The sequence below is a fragment of the Vidua chalybeata genome, chromosome Z (genome assembly GCF_026979565.1).
Source record: "Vidua chalybeata isolate OUT-0048 chromosome Z, bVidCha1 merged haplotype, whole genome shotgun sequence".
Taxonomy (NCBI): Eukaryota; Metazoa; Chordata; class Aves; order Passeriformes; family Viduidae; genus Vidua; species Vidua chalybeata.
Window position 1 is genome coordinate 23,581,966 of NC_071570.1, and position 12,280 is coordinate 23,594,245.

Genomic DNA, 12,280 nt, shown 5'->3' on the forward strand with positions numbered 1-12,280 from the left:
TCTGGACGTCCCACTCCATGAGAACAGTCTTCCTATGGATGCTGGGTTTGGTGGGACTCTGGGGCAATGACACACCCCCATTACCTCAGATCAGGTGTGGTGACACCCTCTCTCCATGGGACAACCAGGGTAATGACATTTTGAGGGGGATGGCTGGGCTCATCAGGACTCTCAGGTCCGTGATACTTCATCCCTCTCTCTGGAATACCCCTCTTTGGGACCAGAGAGGAGGCTCCTGAGCTTTTCAGGAGCCCCAGAGCTGCGACAACCCCCACCTTTGGGGAAACAGGGCTTGGTGGAACCCTCAGGGCCATGGGAGCCCAGCACTCCTGCCAGTCCTGTCCCCTCAATAGATGTGATCACCTTGTCCCTGAGAGGGGTTCAGGTCCTTATCATGAGGGTTCCCCCTTCTGTCCCAGGCTAGTGCCCTCCCAGTGCCAGCTGCTTCAGTCATCCTTGGTGTTCCTTTCCTCCCTACAACTCCCTCAGCTCCCTGCTGAGTCAATGCCATTCCAAGACTCTGGAGGCAGCTTGTCCAGCTACCCCCTAGAGACCCATTCCCTGGGTACTGGTAGCCTGTTTTTCAGTGTTGGCATTTGCTTTCATTTTGGTTTGTGTTCCCAAAGAGCTATCATTGACTGAAATCACTCTGCAGCACCTGACTCCCTACTTGCTCCCTTCGCAGCACCTCCTAAACCCCAATGCTCACCCTTCTGTAGCTTGTTGCCAAGACTTCAATCCTGGAAACAGGATTAATAAAAGTAGTGAAGATTAAATTGCTTAAATTTTGAGATTACAAATACCTCTTCTGATTACAACAAATACCTCTTCTGTTTCCCTAATGCCATTCCCTTTTGCTAGAAATGCACAAGGATTTTTTTAAAAAACATGTAAATATTTATTACTATTTGGATAGGAGGAAATGTGAAATGTTGAAAGTTCTAATCACATTCATAGAATCATAAAATGGCTTCGGTTGGAAGGGATCTAGTCTACTCCCACTTCCACTAGACCAGGTTGCTCAAAGGGTCATCCATCCTGGCCTTGAATGCTTCCAGGGATGGGACACCCACAGTTTCTCTGGGCAACCTGTTCCAGTGCCTCACCAACCTCACAGTAAAGAATTTCTTCCTAATGTCTCATCTAGACCTATCCAGTTTTAGTTTAAAGATGTTCCCCCCTTGATAATATTATATCACATCTCCTGTAATAAGCAAGGCTGCAATATCATACCTGCTGAGTTCTTAAGGTCCACCACTAGCAAATTTTCAGATGACACCAAGTTGGAGGGGAGTGTTGATCTGCTGGAGTATAGTAAGGCTCTGCAGAAGGATGTGGACAGGCTGGATCGATGGGCCGAATCCAGCAATATGAGGTTTAACAAGACCAAGTGCCAGGTCTTGCACTTTGGCCACAACATCCCCAGGCAGAGCTCCAGGCTGGGGACAGAGTGGCTGGACAGTGGCCAAGCAGAAAGGAACCTGGGGATACAGACTGACAGCAGCTGAACATGAGCCAGCAGTGCCCAGGTGGCCAAGAAGGCCAATGGCATCCTGGCCTGTACCAGCAATAGTGTGGCCAGCAGGACCTGGGCAGGGATTGTTCCCCTGTACTCAGCACTGGTGAGGCTGCACCTCAAATCCTGTGTCCAGGTCTTGGGTCCTCAGTTTAAGGATATTGAGGTCCTGGAGCATGTCCAGAGAAGGTCAACAAGGCTGGTGACGGGTCCTATTAGAAGCAGCTGAGAGAGCTGAGGTTGTTTAGGAGGCTCAGGGGAGACCTCATCCCTCTCTACAACTTCCTGAAGGGAGGGTGTAGCCAGATGTGGGTTGGGCTCTTCTCTCAGGCGACCAGTGACAGGGTAAGAGGACAGAGTCTTATGCTGTGCCAGGGGAGGTTTAGGTTAGGGAGGGAGGACATTAGGAGGCATTTATTCACAGAAAGGGTGATTGGGAATTGGAATAGGCTGCCCAGGGATGTGGGGGAGTCACTGTCCATGGAGGTATTAAGGAAAGACTAGATGTGGCACTCAGTGCCATGGTCTAGTAGACAAAATGATGTTTGGTCATAGGTTGGACATGATGATCTCAAAGGTCTTTTCCAGCCTAGTTGATTCTGTGATTCTATGAAGATGGGAATAGAAAAGATAGTCATCAGGGACCATACCTGGAACCACTGTGCAAAGACATTCAAATTAATTACTGGACAGTAGAATACCGCATAGGATCCTGTTATTGGTAAAGATCCATCAGTAAGGAAACAAGGTCACTGTAGTTTTAGAAAAAGAAGCTAACATGAACAGCAGGACATTTCAGAAAGGAAAATGCATGTCAGTGCACAAGTGCTAAATACACTTTTTCAGTACAAGGAACATTTGATCCAGGAATACTTTTCATGTTATTATCTTGTTCTGTGCTAAATGAGAGTTTGTCATTTCAGAAATAAGACACTTTTCTTAAAAAAGTATCTCATTCTTGGTTTTTACTATGAATTTCTTATCTCCTTACTCTAGGTCTTTATTCTTAACTGTTTATTTTTCTGGCTCCGTATCACCATTCACATGTCAACAGAGCACATTACTTCTCATCCCTGCCATTTGCTATGTGCCTGTACCAAAAGCACTGTAAACTTAGAGGCCTCTTTTGATACTGGTTATGCAGTGAAAGTATATAGGAATCTCAGATTGCAAATGTACCATGACACGAAATAGTCCTGTTCAAACTGCTTGGTTTTTGAGCATGTTTATTATCAGTGTGGGTTACTGAAGGATGTAGCACGTTTTGTTTCTTTGCAGTTTTTTTTCTTTAAAACATGGTAGTTTTGCACCTAAAACTAATCATATTTTAAGTTCCAGTTCTGCATTCTCACTGTTCACAGTTGCAAGAATAGGTAGTTCATGTATTGCATTTGTCCCAGTTTTGGCTGGGATTTTATTCTCAGTAGCTAGTGCTGTGTTTTGTTCTGCTGCTAAGTATATATACAACAATACCCTAGAAAGGCAGTTCAGAGACTTGTCCAAGAGCACAGGCAAATGTAGTGTGAGAGAAAAAAAAAAAAAAAATCTTACTGCACTCAAGCTTCCTCTTTAACCTTTCTTATGATTCAGGTCTGGTTGTTTAAATTAACAGTATTTAGTAGAGACCATGCTTGTAAGTAAGATTCCCTAAAGAAATTGGGGAAAGAATTAATTTTGAAAAAAGCTATAAAAGAACAGTGGATAAAGAAAATATCATTACTAACACAGTGCCCAGGAGTTCAAATTACAACATTAAATTATAATTTGTAATTATATATTGTTCCTCATGTCCAACAGAAAGGCTATTATATAAATATATAAGAAAATATACTTTAGGGAACACATGAAAATCATCAAGCTGCAAGGAACAATCATCTCTGGCAAGTGAATGATTTCTTAGCAGTTTTAGTCTGCAACTTACTGTTTAGTATAATTTCAAAAAAGAAGGTATGAAGTGTTGGCCATTATCTCCTGTGGTAATAAGATATCCTCAGAAAGATGTGCAGGACTGTTTACAGTGCAAATGCAGTTCCTTAGGGAAAATGCAGTCTGGCATCATTCTTATTGCTATGGATTTTGCGTTATAGAGGCATCTCAGTGATACTGCTGGATGATGGTGGCTTATGGTTCCTCTGAATAGATTATTAGATTTTTTTTTCTGCTTGAAATTTTCCATCATTATACTGCAATAAAAATGTTGGAGCAATCATATCAGCCTGCTTTTGGAAAAGTGATTGTCATCGTGTTTTTCCACAACTCACACTGCCTGTATTTATGAGACTAAAAGGAAGGTGAGAGCTACTAAGAAATGCAAGCTCTTGAAATGGTCTGTCATAATTTTCCTAAAGGAATTTTCTTTCAGCAATGAAAATTCAGCGCTATTCAGCCCTATAGTTCCTCTTACTCAGAGTTAATATTTTATTTAAGAACCACTAGTTACGATATCATTACCATAATAATGGTAATTTCTTACTCATTCTGCATTTAATAACAACAACAAGGAATTCTGAATGAGACTTCTTGAGATGGATAAACTTTGCCTGGCCAGTATGATAATTCATGTTTGGAAGTAACATCAGAGATTAGTCATGTCTGTGATAGCTGATAGCTCTGAACTATTTGTTAGGTATAGCTCTGCTTCCTAAAGGATAAATTGTGTGTCTGTGCTTGTGTGCATTCTGAATAGCCAGGTACACTGACACAGAAACAGACACAGAGACTTACACAGTTACTGTGAACAACAAACCAGGTTGACATAGACAGAGCATTGCCTTTGCTAGCACCCAAGTATCCATAACCACCCTCTTTCATGACCATGAACACAGTCCAGTCCTTTTCTGTCTTTCTAGGTGATCTGGATTGAATGTTTTCTAGTGAAACATGAACACACCTTCACTCCCTGTATTCATAAGCACAGCATGTTGTTCAAATAACAGTATAGAGATTAATTAAAATTTATCCAGATACTGTCTGTGACTGGATGTCAAGTTCCTTACCCAGTCCTTGGTGCAAAGCTTGGGTCTTTCTATGAACCATGTCTCCATGAAGGAATCCACTTTTTCCCTAGTGCACTGTGCACAAACACAAACTTATCCCACCACTAGGCAGCCTAAGACACTTTAGATTTCTAAGTGCTGTTTCTAGGATCTCTAAGCCACTCATTGCTCTGTGACCTGTGTTCCCTTCTACTGCACCCTTGCCCTCCTCTCTGACCAAGCAGAGTTTCAGTCCTTTGGACGACTCTTTTCTGTTGAGCCTGATGTCTGTCCTCAGCCTTATTTTGCGTGTACCAAGTGTGGAAGTCCTTGCCTGGCGTGGGAGACTGAATGCGACTGAAAACACCATTAACAGTGAAATCAGGCAACTTTATTTCCACAACTAAGTCAGATTCAGGATTTATGTGCACACAGAGGAGAAGCATGAGTGGGATAGGGCAGGCCTTAAACACTGAGGCTGCCTTTGGATCAGCCGGCATTGCCCCAGAAGAAAATGGTCATGGTCCACTGCAGCCTGCACTGGATCCTGTTCATCCTGCTTCTCTAGCCAGTTTTCTCCTTAAGACCTGAAGGAGCTCCTGCACCTGAGTAAAAAATTCCACCAGCTTCTGGAGTGAAAATGGGCAGGAGCTAAACCTGTCCAATGCTTTTGGTATTGGCCTTGGCTTCTGAGGTGGGGTTAGGGTGGTCATAGAATGTCTTGATGCCCTTCTGTCTGGCTGTGGGTCTATCTGGACCAGGATCCAATCATGGAAGTGCTGAACAGAGGTGTAGACTCCAGGCTGGTTTGTTCTTGCACAGCTTTTCCCCCAGCTGGCCACACCAACAAGCCAGAAGAAGGCAGCATTGTTATCTTTGCACACCAGAGGACTACCACTGTCACCCTGCAGTGGAGCAAGAGAGGAATAAGGTAATATTGGGTAGCTGCTGTCAGCACTAGAGCTGTCTCCTTCTCTCTCACCGCCCTTGGCAGAGCTGTATTCCTGGTAGAGAAGGTCTCAGCTCAGGTGCTGGAGCCTCCAGAACCTTGGCTGGGAGCAGGTCAGGGGCTTGTACGGTAGGGCTGTCTCTCTGCACAGTGATCCTGGATATGCAGAGGGTGGATGTTCCAGGGTTGGCATCTGGACCTCTGGACTGCCAAGAGCACTAGATGTGCTTCCTGGTGTAGTGCCAGGCCTCTGGGACAATGGGGGCACTGGGCAAGGACCTGCAAATGGGGAAGGGGAGGGAAGCCCTAACAGTGGTGGGCAGCTGGGGCTGGGAGGGTGACTGGCTGGACAAAGCAGGCCCTGGCCTGTGCTGGGTGGTGCTGCTCAGGCTGCCTGTGCTGCTGGGGGCTGAGTGTCTTGTCTCATGCTCTTACCTGGCAGGGGTCAATGCCACCCACTGAGTAACCAGCACATAGGTTTTGAGTGTGGATGGCCCCTGTGTACCAGAGGCTGCTGTTACAGAGGTGGACATCAATGAGGTGGACCTTAGCCTCCTGGAGGACATCACTTGGTCTTTGAGCTGTGAGCACAGGAAGAAATGAGCATACAGTAGTTCATTGGCCATTCCCCTCCCTTGTTGGGAGGTGAAATCCTTCCCTAGGGCTTCCCTGGGAAATACCATGTTGCTCTGCTTTCCCCCTTCTGTCTGGCTTTGGGGTGTGGTCCAGGACTACCTCTCCAGAGGCAGACATCCTGCAGCCTGACTCTGGCTTTGGCCTCTGCTGTTGGGAAGCCCAACCCATCTCCCTTATGTGCCAAGTTTGTCTTCAGGGCATGTGTCCCTCTTGGCAACCCACCTTTTGCAGTGGTAGTACCCCAGCCAGCAATGTAACAGGTTTCCAGCTCTGACACTTTCAGTGTGAGGTCAGGCACACAACCCAACTGGATGTAGTGGCTGCACACGACAGGCTGGTCCAATTTCAGCAAGGCAATGTTGTTCCTCTCCTCACCAGGAATATAGTGTTCATGAACCCATAGCTGCTTAATCTGACGCACTTGCACCTCAGGGCCCAGCTGAGTCAACCGAGTAGCCCCAGCCACCACATGCCACATGTTGGTGTTCCTAAGAAAGACATGGAGAAAGAGGTGAGAGGGAGCAGAGCCATGTGCTGCAGAAGCACAGGAGTTCCCTGTCCTCTGCTTTGCAAGTCAGAGAAGAAAGCAGTGTGTATGACTGCACTAGCATGACTTAGGCTTTGAGAATGTAAAACCTAGAGGCTTTTAGGAAGCAGTGGCAAGAACGCAGAGTGTTCTCTTGCGTAGTCTCTCAGTTGGGGTCTGCAGTGCACAGACATGGAGCATACTGCAGGGAGACAGAATGGAGTAGCCCATGGTGTTGCCAACATGATACCTACTGGAGTAGTGGAGATATACCCATTCCCTGCTGCTCCCTACCTGGCATTGATGAAGCAGTGGGCAGCTGTGAGGACCCACTCTGTGCTGATGAGGGACCCTCCACAGATATGTCCTGTGCCTGGTTCCCAGGGATCCTGGATGCTGACAATCCCAGCCCAGGCTCCTGGCTGGACAGCTGTGCCACCAATGATGTGCAGTTCGCCATAGTCTGGAGCCATGGGGTCATAGTCATAAGCCATGGGGCCATAGGAAGCAGACATGGGCCAGAGACCACAGGTCCCTCTGTAAAGAGAAAGTTATTGCTTGATGGCTTGCTGCTGCTCAGGTTGAAGGTTAGCCAACTTCCCTCCCCACATGGCATTGTTTGCATGGACAGCAGAGCCAGGGAATCCCAGGTGGCGTGTGTCTGTCCAACCCTGTTTCTGATTGAGTCCCATATACAAGTTGTGCTGCAGCTTGGGTACTATCAAGGAACTGAAGCTCCTGCATGGGGCTCAGAAAACTGTAGTGTGGCCAGAGGGGACAGGGAACACCCCTCAAATGTTGTCCAAACTACCTCCAAGAGCCTGAGGCCACTTACCCACAGGTGTCCCATGTGCTGAGCACAGACCTACACATGGCCAGTAGGACAAGGAGACACAGCAAATTCATCACTGCCAGTGGCATGTATCAGCTGCAAGGAGTGAGGGCTCATTCAGTGCAGCTGCCAACTAATGCCTGCAGTCAGTACCTTTGGCCCCAGGGCTGATGTCACAAAGCAGCTGGTTCAGTGTTTTGGGTACAATGGCCTTCGGGGGTGTACAGTGGAGGGGCAACATAGAATCATAGAATCATAGACTTGTTTGCGTTGGAAGGGACTCTAAAGATTATCTAGTTTCAACTCCCCTGCCTAAATACCTTACTCTAGAGCAGGATGTTCGAAACCCTACCCCACCTGGCTTTGAACACTCCCAGGGATAGAAGAGCTTCTTTAGACAGCCTGTGCCAGTGCCTCACCAGCCATGAAAGTTCCAAGCAGGAAGGGAGGCAGAAGCTGGGACTGGACATTCCTGGCAGGCCCCAGTAAATGCTCTGCTGGTAGCATGAGGGTGTGCAGGCCTTGTAGCAAGTAGCAGCATTTGGCTTCCAGCACTGCCTGTTAAAAGCTCACAGGAATATACCACATGGGGCATCACAACGTCTTTGAAAAGTTCACTGACACCTTGCTCTCTGTATCAGTTTCCCAACAGGTCCTTCCCAAAAAACATTCAACAGAGAGCAGTATGCATGTGTTTGGGTTGCTGAGGATCCAATCCAGTTACAGCTGTGGTGGGTAAGCAACAAAGTGTAACCCCAAGTGCAAGCCCAATAAAACAAATGGTCCCAGACAGTGCACAAAGCACAGTGAAACACAGATGCAGCACAGTCCATGCCAGCCATGCCAGCTGCAGTAACACCATCTGGCAGACTCCATGTCCTTGCTGTTTATGGCTTCTTTTGCTATTCTGGGCCCACACGGACAAGGACAGTTTTGGCATCTGATGTGTGTAGCCAAGGACATGCAATTTGAAGTAGACAGGGAAGGATGGTGCTGCTCTCAGCCCCACATGCCAAACTCCATAGCTTTGGTAAATCCTGTAACAGTCTCATCTCATCAGTCTGGCTGCTACAGCCTTGTTCACCTGCTGGAGTGCAGGGCAGTCACAGTAGAGAAGCAGGAACCAGCCACATCTATTGAAGTTGCTGAGCAGAGCTAGGTCCCTGGAGGGGAGAAGCAGTGTCTCTCTTCTGATGTCTTCTCACAGAAGCCACTCGTGCTGTTCTACCCTGTCTCCCTTTACAAGACTTGGCCACTTAAACCCAGTGCAAGGTTGCAGAGAAAAGCCATGTGAACACAACAGAGAGGTGGTCAAAAGGGCCTAGTGATGAGAAACCCAGTCTGGTTAACTTCTCAGGGAGAAGGTGAAACATCAGGAGCAGGAGCTTGGTACTAAAGGAGACTTCAGCCTGGCAAGAAATACTTCACAGGATCTAGCTGATGTTAGGTAAGCTCAAACAGAAGGCAAGATGAGGTTGTTCTTTTGATTTTTTACCAGTAGGTGAAATTACTGTTAAGGAAGCTTGTGGAAGTAAGTCACGGACAAATAAATTTGAACCCTGCTGAGCACTATCCTTTTTTGGGTGAATAATTTTTCTGCTGGTTTACTTGAAAGAAGAGGGTAACATTTTCCCAAATGGTCTTGAGTTTTGGAGAGTACAACCCTACTCCAGGAGATCATTCCAAAGTAGGTGGCTCAGACAAGTGCAACTTTATGATTTTGTTTCAAAACTGTCCTGATGGCCCAGGTATGACTATTTCAGAAAGTCTACCCAGGCAGTTTCAAACTCAGGATTAGGCCATTTTGATTCCAGTCTGAGATGCAAATTCTGTTGAGGCACCACATAGATGCAAAGCACCCTAAGCCCACCCTTTGTAATACCTCCCTAAGCCTTCTACCATAATTGGGTTCTTTGTGCAAGCACCACATGGTTCTCAAACATCTGCTTGGAAAGGTTTTGGAGGAAAAATATTTGAAAGGAATATAGTTAAACATGAGGATTGTTTAAAAAAAATCTCATTTTGGGATGATTTTTTTTTTGTTGCTCCTCTGTTAAAAGTTGCTTCTTTAATGTTTCTGGAAGAGCCTATATTTTGCTCTTGTAAATGGTACTCACACAATGTTCTGTGTATCTATTTTGACAGGAGATACAAGAAGACATGAAAACAAATAGAAAAGTGGAACAATACATAGAGAAGGTAAAAAGATGAGGGAAAATGCAAGTACTTCAGTTTACAAGAAAATACCAAAGAGAAGTAAGGAAATGATTAATTGGAGATCAAAATATATTAAAATCACAGATTCTGAAGAGTTGGGAAGTATACCATAATGTTTCAATATTGACAAAAAAAGTTTTGTATTAAAAAGTAGTGTTTGTGTATTCATTAATCTCCAGTAAGTGCAAAAAAAAAAAAAAAAGTGATTTAATATACATTATTTGCCTTGCTTGACTGAACTGAACTGCAAGCATAAGAGTATGCCTTTTGTGAATCCATCTTTCAATTTTAAAGTTATTTGCAGAAGGGCCTGCACCTCAAATCAACAAGACATCTTCCTCTCTCTGATTCCTACCCTGGACTCTGTAACTGTCAGTGCTGTGTGTGTGAGGGGTGAGTGATCCACAGCACAGTTTGGTCCTGAGCAGGTGCAGACTGTGTTGGTTAGCCTGGATAAAAGGAAGCAAGGGAGACCCTACTGCTCTATTCAACTCCCTGAAAGGAGGCTGTAGTGAAGTGGGGAGTGGTCTCTTCTCCCAGGTAATAAGCAGTAGGACCAAGGGAGCCAGGTTACTCCAGGAAATGTCTAGGTTAGAAAAATTTCTTTACCAAAAGGCTTGTCAAGCTTTGGAACAGGCTGCCCAGGGAAGGGATTGAGTAGCCATCCCTGTACGTATTTAAAAACCACAAAAACATGATGCTTAGGGAACACGGCTTAGTGGTGGTCAGTGCTAGTACAGTATAGCAAAGATATGGAAAGGGGTAAAAGATCACTTGCAGTTACTGGTATCACTTGATATTCTCTGTTGTGCTCATTTGAATTCTTTCCTTAAGGATGTCTTCTAAGATATCTTTAAGACACACAGCCATCTGGACATCTTCCCTTTATGTAATTAGCATAGGACTAGTAATGCAGAATTTATCACTATTAAGGAATATTGCCAGAAGGGTTTAGACTAATTTATCCACTTTGAAAAAAGTTGTTATAGTTTAGGATTTGTATGATGATGTAACAATGATGACAGACATTCAAAGTTACCCTTTTTAAGCGCTTCCTGAAAAGTTAGAAGGCTTGACTATGGTTTTGTATCTAGACCACACTTCTGTGACAAGGAGATGAGCTTCCTTGCTGTTTCCCCTTTCCATTCCTCTTATGTTGCCTGGAAGTAATGATACCTATGAAGCTTTTCAATTAATTGATAAGAGGGTAATGTGCAGGAAGAAGATTACTTCAAGCATGTATATTTTAATTTCAGATTTCATACTGGAAGTACTTAGAATATAGATCAAATGCACATTTGCATATTGATAGTACCAAAAATTTGGTTTTCCTCCTTCTTTTGGTATAGGCTGACCTTTGTTTTCTTATTTGATATCAATAAAAATAACAGACCTGTAGAAGAGGTGCCCTCGTCCCTGTTTTGATTTATACAAGGTCCACTCCCAATTCTGAAAAGCTCAATATTACAAAAGTAGTTTAAGAGTGCATCAGCCCTTCTTCCTATTTTCTGCTTGGTGTGTCTTGTTCTTTAAGAGGCATAGTGTGAAATGTCTCCATATGTCCATTCTAGGGCATAGTGACACCTCAGTGCTGTATAGTGTGTCTGTGGAGAGGTAAAGTAAGATTAGGAAGGCTGAAATTTGGCCTTTTGGAAGGCAGAAGAAAGGGAAAGAATTGTTTAGCCACACTTCGCTCACCATTTACAGGTGCCATTTACAGTTAGGGTGCCTAGATTTGGTTGGGACACAGAAAAAACCTATTTTTCCCTGAACACTTTATGCATTTCTAGGCACCAAAAATATTTTTATGGGATCAACCTGTGTAGCCTGTACAGTGCAGCTGTGGATGAGTGTTTTCGACAACTTATTTTGGTAAGTTTTTATGTCTGGGATGTAATTTCTTGTTTTTCCCTCTCGCTCTCTCACTCTCTTCCCTAAATCCTACAGCTACAGTACCCCTTGTTTAACAGGGAACAGTGGATGTTGAATAAAGAGCCAGGAATTAACTCCACAAGTTAACAGAGCTGCTGGAAAAAGCTAACTACTGTATGTAATAATTCTGGTTTTGCTGTTGACACAGATGCCTAGAGATACGAACACATTAGGAATCAGAGAATCAGAATTTGTTTAGATTGGAAAATACCTTTAAGATCATCATGTCCAATCATGAACCAGGCACAGCCAAGTCCACCACTAAACCATGTCCATAAGCGTTACATCTACATGAATTTTAAATCCCTCCAGTAATGGTAACTCAAACACTTTCCTGGACAGCTTGTTCCAATGCTTGGCCACTTTTTCTGTGAAGAAATTTTTCTTAATATCCAATCTAAACCTCCCCATGAGAACTTGAGGTTATTTTCTCTTGTCAAGTCACTTGTTACCTGGGAGAAGAGACTGACCCCCACCTGGCTACAGCCTCCTTTCAGGCAGTTGTAGGGATAAGATCCCTCCAAGCCTCCTTTTCTCTAGGCTAAACAGCCCCACCTCCCTCAGCTGCTCCTCATGAGACTTGTATTCAGAACACTTTACAAGTCTATTCTTCTCTGGACACACTCCAACACCTCAATGCCTTGCTTGTACTGAGGGGCCCAAAACTGAATACATGATTCAAGGTGTGGCCTCACCA

General features: G+C 44.8%; 1 protein-coding gene across 1 annotated transcript; it reads right to left on the minus strand.

Annotated features, from left to right (window-relative positions):
* Window positions 1-4,860: 4,860 nt before the first annotated feature.
* On the minus strand, window positions 4,861-7,549 carry LOC128781890 (acrosin-like). The gene is made up of 5 exons (XM_053931903.1): window positions 7,438-7,549; window positions 6,897-7,139; window positions 6,299-6,564; window positions 5,876-6,021; window positions 4,861-5,396 (listed from the first exon to the last, which is right to left on the minus strand). The coding sequence occupies exons 1-5, from the start codon at window positions 7,521-7,523 to the stop codon at window positions 5,043-5,045; spliced, it is 1,095 nt and encodes a 364-aa protein (XP_053787878.1). The 5' UTR covers window positions 7,524-7,549; the 3' UTR covers window positions 4,861-5,042.
* Window positions 7,550-12,280: the final 4,731 nt, after the last annotated feature.